The following is a 15605-nucleotide window of genomic DNA, read 5'->3' on the forward strand; positions in this document are numbered from 1 at the left end:
ATATACTGAACAGTAATAGTCAAAACAGACAGATATACTGACCAGTAATAGTCAAAACAGAGAGATATACTGAACAGTAATAGTCAAAACAGACAGATATACTGAACAGTAATAGTCAAAACAGACAAATATACTGAACAGCAAGCCAGTTTCATTCTTTTCCTTTTGGCTTTTTTTTTTTGGCGATAGGCTTCTCTTCACAGCCTTGTCACCTGGTGTCTGTAGAGCGAAGCAGTGTTTATATGAATACAGTTATTTTGGGTAAAGCTAGCCGGTGGCTGGGAGCCGGGCGGAAGGAACGCGGCCCGCAGCTCCTTCAACACACCCAGAAGACTCCAGCTCTCCTAGGTTTGACAGTTTACAAGTTTTTCCACAAGTAGTACTTACTGCATCTCCTAGTCTTGTTAAAAGCTGCTGTAAGATCAATAGGTCTCGGCAGATCAGGAAACGAGTGTTGGCAATTTTATACACACCTCTGCACACAATATAGCCTGCTGTGCTACTACCACAGAGCTGGTAGAGATTCATTCGAACATTCAAAGGCTGAGCTGAAACATAAAAAGTGGAGTTAAAGGGTGGTAAGATAGCTCAACAGGTAGAGAAATCTGCTGAGTTCATTTCCAGGGACCCACGTAGCAGGAAAAAGCTGACTGCCCACAAGTTCTGTCTTCTGACCTCTGCATGTGCACCAGGGCATACGTTTGCATGCACATACACAAAATAAATGTAAAATACAATTAAAAAAGAAAAATGAAATTAATACATCACTTAAAGTTTTATTATTACTATTTTTAAAACTATGCATATGTGTGTCTATCTCTATGTGGGTATGTGCACATGAGTGCAGGTGTCCACAGACCAGAGACTCAGATCCCCTAGAACTGGCTTCAAGTTACCCAATGTGGGTGTTGGGAGGTGAACTCAGTTCTTCTAAAACGGTACATGCTCTTAACCATTAAGCCATCCCTCCAGCCCCCATATCACTGTTTTCTGTAAAGCACACTTGTTGTTTTGCTGTTTACCTGGATCAAATCCCTTTTCCATCTCTACTTCTGTCTCATAATCCATTTCCCGTATAAGAAGTCCAATGGCATGGACAGGGTTTCTGATCTCTTGCAGCTTACTACAAATGTCTTCCATCACATTTTCTCTACACAACAATTAGAAAATTCCTATTATTATTGATAACATTTTAGACAGGTTATGTGTGCTACCCACAGTAAAGTAGTGGAGACAGTCATTCTGGCACAAGATAATCAAGAGCCTACATAAAACTACCTTCAATTGGGGAATGAACACAAGGGAAAAATGTATATTTTTAGAATATCCAGTTCAACCCAAAAAAAAGAGACAGAGAGAGAGAAAGAGAGAGAGAGAGAGAGAGAGAGAGAGAGAGAGAGAGAAAGAAAGAAAGAAACTGGGCGGTGGTGGAGCACACCTTTAATCCCAGCACTCGGGAGGCAAAGACAGGCGGATCTCTGTGAGTTCGGGGTCAGCCTGGTCTATAGAGCGAGTTTCAGGACAGGCTCCAAAACTACACAGAGAAAGCCTGTCTTAAAAAAAACAAACCAAAACAAAATAAAACAAACAAACAAAAAAGCCCAAAAAAAGAATATCCAGTTCAATTGAGGTAACAGAAGTATATATTGAGTTTGTTTGCCCCTATAACATATAAAACGGGTGCTGTGATGTAATTTAGTGGTAGAGCACTTGCCTAGAATGCACAAGGCAGGTTCCTCCCCAGCACCACACACACAAAAAGAAAGACCTATGTAGACTCAAGAACAATCACTTTAACATTAAACCAAGATTTTTCATATACTTGACAACCTATTAAAAAATCTGTGATAATAAATACTGCTAAATTCCATTAGGAAATGCACTTTACCCTAAATTCTCCTTACACATCAATAGTGATCAAATCTTCCAAAATGTGCTCTGCAGCCTTTTCTGGAGACTGTAAGTTATAACAACTGGTTTCCATCAAAACTGCCATATCCATGGTAACTGACTCTCCAATCATCCGGAGGCATTTTATAAGACATATGACATCCCGAGCCACATCTGCATCTAGGAGTAAGAGAATGTTAACACTGATGTCTGAAGCCATGACAGTCTATATATATAATATAGTATAGTATATTTTATAATATATTATAACATAATATATTAAAAGAAGCATCACTAATTCTATAACATAGGTGTTTAAGCCTCTCGAGCTTAAAGTATCTTCAGTGAGGTAAATTCATCAAAACAGATTACAGTGGTAATTAAAGTTTTTTGTGGCCATTTGACATAAAACATAAGGTTCATATAGGAAGGGGATCAACTATAGGCAGAACAATTATTATTACCATCCGATATGGTTGTCTCATCCTCTGTCAAAAGGTGCTCATCAGGCAGGAGATACAAATGATCTACTAAGGAAGATGGCGCCAGGAAAGACAGGTATCCCTGAACGTAGAAAGCCTTCAATTATTATTGTTTTAATAATTCAAAAAGAAGCCCATGTAAAATAACTCATAATCTATAATGCATCATATAAACAACAAATCATATTGTACATAATATTTATAAACAATTCCATGTCATTTTTTAAAAATTGGAAGTGACTAGGGGATGTAACTTAGTGGTAGACGGCTTACCTAATTCATGCAGGCCTCATACCTAAGTCTCAGCAAAGCCAGAATGATAGAGCAAGCTAAGTTTCCATTTTTACATGTGTGTCTGTGTATTTGTATGTATGTGTTTGGTTGACTGGGGTGCATGTGTGTGTCTACAGGATAACCTTGGCTCTCGTTCTCAAGAATGCAGTCCATCTCCTTTGAGACAGGCTTCTCACTGGCCTGAAAATCATAAATTAGGCTAGAATGACTGACTAGCAAGCCCCCTGTGAGAGGGGATATATGCTGAAATATTTACAGATATCAAGGCATCAGTGTTTCAGGAGGAAAAAAAAAGGGGGGGAGAAGATAAAGAGGAAGAAGGAAGAGGAAGAGAAAAAAGAGAGAAGTAAGGAAGGAAGGAAGGAAGGAAGGAAGGAAGGAAGGAAGGAAGGAAGGAAGAAAGAAAGAAAGAAAGAAAGAAAGAAAGAAAGAAAGAAAGAAAGAAAGGAAGGCAGGCTAAGCAAGCAAGCAGAAGCAAAGGGGTTGGGATATAGTTCAGTGTCATTATGTATGCTTGTTAGCATGAATGGGCTTGGATTCAATCCCTACCAATAAAATCAATCCACCTACCAACAAACCAACCAATCCACCCACCAAAATAGAAGCTAATAAGTGATAAGTATGGGTGACGAAAATACAGAAATTGTTGTGCTGTCACTATTTGTTGTTGTTGTGTTATCATTATCATCTTGTTTGGTTGTTGAAGCAGGGTCTCACTCCAGCTTCTTCAGCTGGAGCTTATGGTGTGTTCCCATTTACTCTTCTAGATGGTAGGATTTACAAGCACGAGCCATCACATTATTTTCATAACTGTTATTTTAAATTTGTAAGACCATCAATATAAAAGTAAACAAATAAGATAAAAATTTAAAAGTACCAATAATGATGCAGAAGATTAAGTTCAAATGAATTACAGATTTAGGTAAGTGATTAAAAAACATAAAGCCCTAAAAATGGCACCATGTATCACAGTAACATTTAGAAGACTCATTGAACTATGCAGAGGTGTTCTGAATGCTCGCTCCAGTTTGCTTACTTTCTTCAGAAGGCACACCATGTTTGTGAGAGGATTCAAATGTAGAGCAAGAGGGTGAGAGAGGGCTTCCTGATACTGGAGACAGCAGGCATAGAACTTGCACCAGAATTCCTGTTGCAAAGTACGAAATTCATCCTGGGAGAATTCATATTCTGTTACACTTCCTTGGAGCTGACAAAGAAAGAAAAATTAACTTTCTGGGGTTTTCTCTACAAAATATTTCTTATGCATTAAATCCCACGAGATATGTAAATACATACCAAATTCTCTAATGATAAGGATTGAGCCTTATCTTTCTACTATTATGATAAAAATGATCGAGTCTGACAGTTCTATCAGACAGACAACATTGTTAATCCTACCCTTACCCACATCTCACCTCATTTTCAACAGCTAAAGTAATTTCTTTTTTAAGTTCACTCCATGAAAGATCCAAGTTTCTCTCAGTTCCCCTGCAGAAAATCTAAAGTTAAAAGAAATTATTTCAGAATACTATACAATATCCAAATTGAAGGAAGTTTCACCTAGAAGGCACTAAGGCAATATTCAATTGCACAGCAATATCAGTTTCCTCCTCTTCCCCCTCCTCCTCTAATATTGCAAAAACAATTCCTAACAGAATAGCAATTGAGCCGGGCGGTGGTGGCGCACGCCTTTAATCCCAGCACTCGGGAGGAAGAGGCAGGCGGATCTCTGAGTTTGAGTCCTTTACAAAGTGAGTCCCAGAACAGCCAGGGCTATTACAGAGAAACCCTGTCTCAAAAAACCAAAACCAAAACAAACAATCAAAATGACTATTGCCTATTTGGAAAGAAAGGTGTACGTGATGTCAAAGACCACAGTCTAAGATTACATAGAAAACTTGACTAGTGATGATGGTGATCACTCTACTAGGAAAGACTCTTCTCACGGGAATTAATAAATGCATTAATTATGCTTTTGTATCTTAACTGTATACTATATACTATGAGAACTATTTTCACACACCTAATTATTATTGCTGGGTGTGGTGGTACATGCCTTTAAAGCCTAGCACTCAGAGGCAAAGGCAGGCAAATCTACGAGTTTGAGGCCAGCCTGGTCTACACAGGGAGTTGTAGGATAGTCAGGGCTCCACAAAGAAACCCTGTCTCGAAAAACTAACCAACCAAAAAAAAAAAAAAAAAAAGCCCAAACAAACAAAAAAATCCACCAACCAAAACCAAACGCAAAACAGCCCAACTAGTTATTATAAACAATGAAGAAATGGTGAAGAGAAGAAACGAGACTATTTTATTCAGAAGTGATCATATCATTGTGTAGTTTTATCAGAGAGAATGTATCTACACTGAAGTAAAGCCAAGGGCCTGGAAACTGTCACTCTGTAATTCTAGCACTTCAGAGACTGAGGCAGGACGATCAAAGTTCAAGACCAACCTGGGCTACATGGAGAGTATGAGTTTAGTCTAAGCTATACAGTCAGACTGTCTTAAAACCCATAGAACCCTAGCTATTGGGAGGTGGAGGCAGAAGGATCAGAAGTTCAAAGTCTTCCTCAAAAACAACACCAACAAATTACAAAGAAAAACCACGTTTTGTAAAAATAGAAAACACCTTTTAAGTCATGACTAAAAATAAGATGTAATTCTGAGGCAGTTTCACTATACAATACAGACAGGCTGCCTCTCATTCATGATCCTCCTTTGTCTTGGGACTGTATATTCACCTGGCTTGAAGCTAAAATATTTTGAGTATTCTATACTCTGAACCCTGAACTTGAACACTCACTGTACTAAAAAAAGGGTACAAACCACATAGAATCAATTGTAACTAACTTAAAAACCAACCTTTAAATCTCTGTTAAGTCTGATGATTATGGCAGTTTATGCCAGTTTCTTTTTGCAATTGTGTTGACACACAATCTGAACTTTGACATGCTCCCTCAGTTACTGGGAAAATGTTTCCTACTCCTACATCTCAGTCACAAGTCTTATTTGTGAAAATAATTTTAAAACAAAGTACAATAGTATTTATAAGAGACTATATGTATATATACTCAGGAACAGTTTTAAGTATTAAAACATTACCTATTTGCTTGCTTACCTGTAAAGCTTTAGATAAAGCTGCATTTATGAATCGTCCTGGTGTAAAAAGGCTCCGCAAATACATTTCCTATTAGAACATTAAAACAAAAGCTGTATCATTCTGAAAAAGATGACACTGGGAAAAATACACAGCAAGTTGGTCACACTGACTCCAATGTGTGAATCTCTACTATGATGAACTGTACTTGAGCAGAAGCTGTACTGCGGTTACATATTTTCAGCGTAAGTGAAGACTGCAATGCTTCTGGGGTCTCAATGATAGGCTATTCTGAATGGTATGCATTCTTACAGCACTCTACTGGGCACACTGAAAAACAAGTTGTCAGCTGTCAATCTTAAATGCCAAGGGTGGACCCAGACTGCTGCTGTGCATTGATTGGTAAAAGAGCAGCTAAAAGTCCATTTCCACAAGGACTCACACATAGGTTCTGTAAAATAACAGAAAACTCGGCCAGGCGGTGGTGGCGCACGCCTTTAATCCCAGCACTCGGGAGGCAGAGGCAGGTGGATCTCTGTGAGTTCGAGACCAGCCTGGTCTACAGAGCTAGTTCCAGGACAGGCTCCAAAGCCACAGAGAAACCCTGTCTCGAAAAACAAAAAAAAAAAAAAAAAAAAAAAAAAAAAAAAACCTCTCACACACAAATAGACTATAATAGAAAACTTCCATGCTGCCTCATTATTTTGATAAGGCTCATGAGCTAGATTTGCTTCTAAGCACCCTGATTGACCTTCATTACTGAGTTCTTTCTTCTGATGAGCTGCTGTTTCTTTTTATTTTTATGTGCACTGATGTTTTATCTGCATATGTCTGTGTGAGGGTGCCAGATCCTTTGGAACTGGAGTTACAGATGGCTGTGAGCTGCCTGCCATGTTAGTGCTAGGAACTGAATCCGGGTCCTCTGGAGGAGCAGACGTCTCTCCAGCCCATGTGTTGAGCAATAATGAACACAATGGAACAAAAGCCTACTAATAGTTAGTATGAGACTTTGGCTTTAAACAAAACCCCAAACCCAGTATTTGTTAACTGAAATAATCAATAAATAATCAATCACCATTACTAATAAACTCTACAGATTCACATTTCAGATAATTAAACTGGGGTTTCTGAAATGCATGTCCTCATTATTTCAGTCCACAATCATTAAGCTCAGTTAACACTAAGGCATCAACTAGAAACTTCTTTCATTCATCCTGAAGATATATCCTTTAAAAATGAGGACACTGGCCTATTATGTTTTATTGCTTTACGTTTTCAAATTTTCTTCATTGCATATATCTTTATAAACTTTAAATCCCCTGATGCTGGGAATTGAACCCAGGTCTGGTGCATGTAATCGGTCAGTAAACTATACTCGTCAAAATTTATCTGAATTCCACAAAATATTTAAACAGATACAAATACTAATTATTATAATTGATATTACATATCACTTATATGTATCATTATCATGCTACCCTTCACAGGTGTGCAAAATTACTACACTCATTAAAACGTTCGGAGATAGCCAGGCAGTGGTGGTGCAGCCTATAATTCCAGCGTTTGAGAGTTCAAGGTCAGCCTGGTCTACAGACTGAGTTACAGGACTACCAAGGTGACAGAGACCCTGTCAAAACAACAACAACAAACAAACAAAGGTTTGGGGCTGGAGAGATGGCTCACTTGTTGCTCTTATAGAGGACCCAGCTTTGGTTCCTAGTACCCACATAGCAGCTGACCACAGTTGTGGAATATTATTTTAAGATGCTTTACATTCATATATGCTGTGAAATATTTGTTTAATGATGCAAAGATGTGTTGCATTCTTCTACACTGCATTTGTTTAACTTTGTGAAGCTGTGTTACTCTGCCTGCCTGTAACAGCTGATTGGTCTAATAAAGAGCTGAATGACCAATAGCTAGGTAGTAGAGAGATAGGTGGGGCTGGCAGGCAGAGAGAATAAATTGAAGAGAGAAGAGAGGAGAGAAAGGAGAGGTGGACACCAGTGGCCAGCCACCCATGGAGTAAGAAGGAAAGAGAGGTATACAGAATAGAGAAAGGTAAAAGCCCAGAAGCAAAAGATTAAAGGGATAAAGTTAAGAAAAGCTGGCTAGAAACAAGCCAAGCTAAGGCTGGGTGTTCATAAGTAAGAATAAGTCTCTGTGTATTTATTTGGGGGATGGGTGGTAGGTCCCCAAAGAACAAAGAGTTTAAAAAAAAAATCAACCAATCAATCATCCATCCATAACTCTAGTTCAGGAATCTAGAACTCTGTGGGCACCACACCAGGCAAGCACAGGGTACACATACACACAGACAAGCAAAATTCTCATATACATCAAATAAAATAATCTAAAAAAGAAAATTAAAAATTCTCAGTCATTGAAATGGGTCAGCAGTTAACAATGTAAAGGCACTTGCCGGCAAGCCTGATGATCTCAGTTTGAACATTGGGTCCCATATGATGGAAGGAGAGAAATGATTACAGAAAGTTGTCTTCTGACCTCCCTATCTGCACCAGTGCATATAGTAGCTAGCCCAGAACATTCTATTCTGGACAGTGAACACATTAGGAATTAACACACCACTCAGGCTAGGCACACAGAATGTAGGCCCTATCAGGGGAAGAGGTACTAACTAAGAACAAAAACAGCAAGGAAGAAGCAGAATAAAGAGATGAAGTCCTGCTGGATGGTGGTGGCACACGCCTTTAATCCCACCACTCTTGTGAGCTCAAGGCCAGACTGGTCTACAAGAGCTACTTCCAGGACAGGCTCCAAAGCTACAGAGAAACCCTGTCTCGAAAAACCAAGAGATAAAGTCCTGAAAGCACCATGCCAGCCCTGTCTGAAAGCAGACACTGAACATCTCAACCACACAAGCCAGTGCATTTGCCTTCTCATTTCAGTCTGTTCAAATTATCTGACATTAACAGTTTACAGACTTACTCTGGGGTCTTGGTCATCTCTGATGACAATTTCTTCTTCTGGCAGAGGCTGCATAAAAACTGGATTCCACTGACCTGCAACATTGCTATAAGAAAAAAATCCAAAACTTTACCAAACCATAGCAATACACTTTGGCAGTATCTGAGTAGGGGGCCTCATCAGTGATCCCCTGTTCAATCATTACTTCATTCTGTTACTAAGTACAGTTCTTATGTGTTCTTACTATCTGTGTGTATGTGTGCACGAGCAGGTGCACAGATGTGCATGTCTTTGCGGAGGTCAGAGTTCAGTGCCAAATATATTTCTCAATTGTTCTCCATGTGTTTTCAGTTATTGATGATGATGATGTGGTGAAAGCATGTGCACTGGTGCCACAGTAGATACGCAGAGGTCAAAGGACCTTTTTAGTCTCCTCTCTTTTCATCAGGAGTTCTGGGGTTGTGTGGCTCCCACAGCAAGCACTTTATTTACCAAGATGCCTCACTAGCCCTGACCTTCTTATTTTGAGACAGGGCTCCCAATGAATCCACAGGTCACCGATTTAGCTAGACTAACCTGGCCAGTAAGCTTTGCCTTACGAGCATGGGCTTGTAAGTGTGCACTGGTTTGCTGTTTACAGGGGTGCTGAGGATCCAAACTCAGGACTTCATGAATAAACAGCAGAAACTGCCAACTGAGCCATCTCTCTGCCCCAGTGTTCTATCTTAAACAGGCAACACCCTCAATTTAAAATCTGAAATATAGGCCGGGCGGTGGTGACGCACACCTTTAATCCCAGCACTCAGGAGGCAGAGGCAGGCGGATCTCAGTGAGTTCGATACCAGCCTGGTCTACAGAGCTAGTTCCAGGACAGGCTCCAAAGCCACAGAGAAACCCTGTCTCGAAAAAACCAAAAAAAAAAAAAAAAAAAAAAAACCTGAACTATAAATCTAAAAATAGCTGATCTTTACTAGATTATTACTATATATGACACAAGGTACTGTTCTCAAAACTACTCATGTATGTGTCCTACAATCTCCTTGAAGGATGTATTACATCTAATTTGTAGCTGAGGAAGTAAGTCTTAAGACTTACTAATAAATCACATAGCCAGGCTCGCAATCCCAAATCCAGAGTCTATGCCCTTTAGTTTAAGACATGGTTTTATTCTGTAGCCCTATCAGGCTTCAATTCAATCTCTCGATTCTCTTGCTTTCACATACTCCAGGCTGGCCCTAAACTCACTCTGTAACTGAAGATGATCTTTAATTTCTAATCCTCCTGCCTCTCCTTCCAGAGTGCTGGATTTACAAGCACACAAGACCATGCATAGTCTTGGAGGTGCGAGGAATTGAAGCTAGGGCTTTGAGTCTGAGGAAGACACAATATTCACTAAGTCACACTCTGAATCCTGACGTTAATTTTCTCATGAGCAAAACAGTTTCCTGCTTAAGACAGTTCCAAAGAACCACACTAGTTCATTTTACCCCTGATCTTATCTTAAGGAAATTGAGAATAAAAAGGAATTTCAATGTCTTTGCTAAGTTGTGGGTATAAGAAACATGGTATTAGCAGTAAGCTTCCAGATTAGAAGTATTTGGGGTACATAACTAGTCACCTAAGAAATATGGTATTTTATCTTAGCCCAACCCTATGTGTATTTATTTGCTCTAAAATCAAAAGGTAAAAAAACAAAAAAGGCGGCACTTTAGAAAATTTTCAAGATCAGAATCCTTCAAATTAAATTACACGGTTCTAGACGAAAAAGTCTCATCTCAGTGTGGCTGTGCCTATGGTTAAGCAAAAAGACAAAAGTTAAATAGTCCGTACTGTTCAAAGTTGATATATTTGACAATTGTCTGGTTCTCAGCATCGTGCCACAGGGCCCAGATATCCGTTGAGGTTAAGGCAAAATCAACCAGTGTTTCCTAGAAATAAATGGGGGAAAATAAGAAAGAGAAAACAGCAGGGACTAAGTTTGTATTGACAATAGAGAAAAATATATAAAAGCACAACATGGCACATGAACTTGATAAATCCCAACTTAAACTTTTTGTTTCTATATGTGAAGAGGGGCTGGAGAGAGAGCTCTGGTTCAGAGTGCTGCCTGTTTTCCCAGAAGACTGTGGCTCAATTCCTAGTACCCACATGGTGGGCTTTCAACTGTCTATACATGAAATATTTTAAGAATATAATCTCCCCGCAACCCCCCACCCCCCCAAACTGCCTGAGACAGGGTTTCTCTGTAGCTTTGGTGCCTGTCCTGGAACTCCCTCTGTAGACCGGGTTGGCCTTGAGCTGATAGAGATCTGCCTGCTTTTGCCTCCTGAGTGCGGGGATTAAAGGCGTGTGCCACCGCCCCCTGGTTTAAGATTATAATCTTAAAAACAGTTAAAGCCTTTTGAGACAGTCTCACTGTGTTGCTATGCTGGTCTGGAATGCCTGTGTTCAAATGAGCCTCTAGCCTCAGACTCACAAGCAGCTATGATTTTGAGATAGTCAACACTTTGTATTGTGCTTGTGTGAAATGTACAAGATGGTTCAACCTACCTGAGAAGTGAACAGTGAAGAAATGTGATCTAAACTATACCGATTATTCTCAGTGCTCACCAACTGGAAAATGCAGAACTGTAGAAAACACAAGTTAATAGTTCATCACTCCATACAATCAATGTGCTACTCTAAGAAAAGAATTCACAATTCTCCTACCTCTGGATGCTGCAAATACAGGTGTGTGCCACCATATTTAACTATAGTTTAAAAATTTCCATCTTAACCATTTTCAAGTATGCAGTTTAAATACATTGATATTGCTGTGCTACCAGTATACAGGACTCTTTATCTTGCAAAACTGAACTTTATTCCTATCAAACAACTTCCCTCTCAATCCCTACCCTTTCTTCCACCTGCTGAGTCTACAACTGCTTTAGAAACTACTAATGTGAAACCCTAGGTTTGACCCCAGTGTCAATGCGAGTGAACAGCATGTTTGCATGTACCCACACACTTCCTGTAAAATTAGAAGATAATTCATGTTTACATGTTCAAATCCACCACCAGGATTAGGAATAGGACTCAGCTATAGAGCATTTGCCTCGTGTGCTTAAGAAAACAAAAATAATCTCACACTGCAGACAACAACATCAATAACAAAACACTTTCTAAAACTAAACTTTCAAATAGAAACATGGCATTTGATGAGCCTGAAGAGGTAGCCCAGCATTTCAGAACATTTAGTGCTCTTACAGAGGACCATGGATTTGGTTCCCAGGATTCCCATGGTGGCTTACAATTGCCAATAACTCCAGGTCCAGGACGATCCAATACCCTCTTTTAGCTTCCACAGGTTCCTGTAGTGCACATGCTCATACATATAAATTTAAAATATATAATATACAAAACATAAATATTATGTATAAATTATATGCTAAGTATATAAAAATGCTTTTCTTAAATGACCGTTGAAGGCTAGGTTAACTCAGTGGTAGGGTCACTGCCTTAAGTGTGTAAGGTCTTGGGTTCAATCCTTTATACTACAGGAAAAGATAAACAAAACTGAAGAAATTAAAGCACAGGATACTTATGAATAGTATTTTTAACAATTCAGAGAATTCACTGTGCACTGACAATGTGATGACCTGTGCCTTAGGAAGGCAACTATTCACAGGACGATGAAAACGTATTTTTTTATACTTATTTATTGTACGTGTGTCTGTGTGTCTGTGCGTTGTTCTGTGTCTACAGCGTGAGCTCAGGTCTGGCAGCAAACACCTGCACCACCTTGTCACTGCCCTCATCTAACCACTTTTTTTAAAAAAAAAAAAGTTTTTTGAGACAGGATCTTTTGAAAAAAATTCATCAATTCATCACTGTGGTATCTGTTATAGTAAAATACATTTTATAATTTTTCTGCCATATTTCTATCATTATGCATATGCACACTAAGTAGCTCAAACAAAACAACAAAAATCCAAGAAATGCTGACTGAGTACAGAATTTCTCAAAAGACTTGTGAAAAAGAATGAATTTATCCCATTTTTCCCCAAATTTTTCTTTTGAGACAGTCTTATGATATCCCTTAGCGTGGCCTCAAAACAACAACAATCTTGCTTCAGTCTTCTGATTATTGGGATTTAGATATGTACCACAACACTAGGCCTATTTAAGTTTTCATTACATTTTATTGACTTAGCATTTATGTATGTTTTAACATGTGCTCCATCACTTGTGTGGTGGCCAGAGGACAACTAAGGAGTTTCTCTTCTGATCTAACTCAGGTTGTCAGGCTCAAAGGCAAGCACTGTTACCCACTGAGCCATCTCATCAGTCCTGTTATGAGAATTTCCACTGTGGGCAACAGGAGTCAGGGTCTCGGGGCCCAAACAGGGAGAGGATATAGAGCCCAACAAAGAACGTGAAGATTTACAAGCAGGACAGAAACCTAGCATGGGGAATCAGAGCCGCAATAAGCAAGGAAGACACATCCTTTCTCTAGGAGGATCGCAGTAAGCCTTCCCAAGTGTTGCTCCTATTAGTACATCCACATATAAGGCACAGCACTAGGCTAAACACAAATACCCAAAATGGTTATTTATTATTTGATTACACAATTACATACACCCTGTATGCCTCACAACAGCAGTGTCTGGTTGGTGAACAATAATATTTGAAAACATTAATTTCTACATAATTACTTACTAACATCTATATTCCTTTTCAGCAATTTCATTTTTTTCACCTATATTTTCATATTTGCTTTCAAATTTGTTCAGTTTTGGTTAACTTTACTTTAATCCTTACCGCCCCTCCACAATTTTCTAATTCATATATCAGCACAAAACCCAATCACCCTTGAACAGCTCAGCACTTGACACAAAGCTTAAGTGGGCTCAACGGGCCTGACATTTCCCACAAGTAATCCACAAAGAACGCCTTGACACACGCCTTATTTCTTCATACCTGTCCTCGTTTGGGGGCATGCATATATATTCCTAGGTAGAGCCCCATGGACGGTGAATATGCAAGTCGTAATTTATGTCCCGTTCCTGCAGTGAGTCGAAGCTCTTTGTTCACAGGGACATATTCCAGCATGTCAGCCACCATCAGGCACATTTGGTCCTGCCCAAGAGAAAGATTAATAGGTGATGTTCTAGAACAGTAAGACTAGAAATACATCCCTTACTTTTAAAGAAAATCACTCTGAGAGGCCTGGTAGAGAGGCACATATACACCTTTAATCGCAACACTTGGTAGGCAGAGGCAGGCAGATCTTTGTGAGTTCAAGCCAACCAGGACTACCACAGCAAGTTCCAGGCCAGCTAGGGCTACAATGTGAAACCCTGCCTCAAAACAAAACAAAATTACCAGCCTTTTTTTGATCTTGAAAACTGTCTTATCAACATGCATTTAAAAAAATGCACTTAAAAAAATGTTTTTAAAACTTTTATGTGTATGGATGTTTTGCCTCCATATGTACTACTTATGTACTACTATGTACTATTTATGTCTCTGGTGCCTCTGGAGAGCAGGTGTCTGAACCCTGGAAATGGAGATACAGACAGTTGTAAATCACTGTATAGGTGCTGGGAATTGAATCCCAACTCTCTGGAAGAGCTGCTAGTACTGCTAACCAGTGTTAGCCAGGGCCATCTCTTCTGTCCTAGCATGGATTTTAGTAGCACAGTTGTGGGGACTAAAACCACCCGTGACACCAGTTCCAGGGGATCTGACACCTCTTCTGATATCTGCAGGTACCAAGCACACATTAATCATACATATTGCAAATAAGTTCCAGGGGATCTGACACCTCTTCTGATATCTGCAGGCACCAAGCATACATTAATCATACATATTGCATACATAAAGCACACATTAATCATACATACTGCAAATAAGCAAAACAGTGATGCACATAAAACACATCTAAAAAAGATTTTTGAAACGACTGTTGCCTTTAAGTAAAGACTTTATCTTTTTTAAAATTTATTTTTATTTTATATTTATTGGTGTTTTGCTTGCATGTGTGTCTGAGGGTGTCAGATCCCCTGGAATCAGAGTGCAGGCAGTTGTGAGCTACGATATCGGTACTGGGAATTGAACCCAGGTCCCCTCAGAAGAGCAGTCAGTGCTCTTAACTGCTAAGTCATCTCTCTAGCACTAAGACTATCTTCTATTACCTTTTAAACTCATATAGGGCTCAAATTATCAAAGTAAAAAAATTAGAATAGGGAAATGTACAGAAAAGGATGTTGATTCAAACTGTCAAAATCTGAAAGTATATCTAAATTTCTAAACCAAATGATCTATCATCTTTAAATGAGCAGTACGATAGATCTCAACTCTTCCACATGTCACACTCACATTTTAACTTAGCCAACCATAAATGCAGTATTTACCTTATAGGACCACATCCGGAGTTTATGATCCTGACACAGGGCAAAAATCAAAGCATCATGTTCAACACAGTGAACAGCAAGACTGAGGGTACGATCTGAAGGCCCCTGGTCACCCCTAAAAACAAGGACAGGTTTTAGATTTAACTACTGCAGATAAGCATATCACAAGAATTTGTGATTCAAGAGGTAAAATAAAACTATAATGGATATTCTTAGAAAGAACAAGAGTTTACATGCTGGCATAAGACAAATACATTTCTATGTACATTATACCAATTATTATCATAAAATCAAGTAGGTTCTATTATTATAAAAAGCAATTAATTTCACATTGGTCAAAAACTTCCTTTTTCTGAGACAGAGTCTCATTATATAGCTCTGGTCAGCCTCGAACTCACAGAGATCTATCTGCCTTTGCCTCCTGAATACTAAGATTAAAGCCGTGCATGACCACATCAGGCTTATTAGGTCTTTTTTAAAAGTACATTTTTAAACTCTGTGTGTGTGTGTGTGTGTGTG

General features: G+C 39.1%; 1 protein-coding gene across 1 annotated transcript in view; it reads right to left on the minus strand.

Moving 5' to 3' along the window:
* Nup160 (nucleoporin 160) overlaps nucleotides 1-15605 on the minus strand; it is a 66948-nt gene that overhangs the window by 42881 nt on the left and 8462 nt on the right. Inside the window, exons 6-17 of the mRNA XM_026787856.1 lie at nucleotides 15087-15201; nucleotides 13651-13809; nucleotides 11242-11319; nucleotides 10522-10619; nucleotides 8713-8797; nucleotides 5785-5853; nucleotides 4082-4165; nucleotides 3703-3873; nucleotides 2355-2454; nucleotides 1905-2070; nucleotides 1023-1150; nucleotides 287-548 (exon numbers count right to left, since the gene is read on the minus strand). Coding sequence (XP_026643657.1) covers nucleotides 287-548; nucleotides 1023-1150; nucleotides 1905-2070; nucleotides 2355-2454; nucleotides 3703-3873; nucleotides 4082-4165; nucleotides 5785-5853; nucleotides 8713-8797; nucleotides 10522-10619; nucleotides 11242-11319; nucleotides 13651-13809; nucleotides 15087-15201 — 1515 coding nt within the window. The remainder of the gene's footprint in view (nucleotides 1-286; nucleotides 549-1022; nucleotides 1151-1904; nucleotides 2071-2354; nucleotides 2455-3702; nucleotides 3874-4081; nucleotides 4166-5784; nucleotides 5854-8712; nucleotides 8798-10521; nucleotides 10620-11241; nucleotides 11320-13650; nucleotides 13810-15086; nucleotides 15202-15605) is intronic.

The sequence above is a fragment of the Microtus ochrogaster genome (genome assembly GCF_000317375.1).
Source record: "Microtus ochrogaster isolate Prairie Vole_2 chromosome 14 unlocalized genomic scaffold, MicOch1.0 chr14_random_1, whole genome shotgun sequence".
NCBI lineage: Eukaryota > Metazoa > Chordata > Mammalia > Rodentia > Cricetidae > Microtus > Microtus ochrogaster.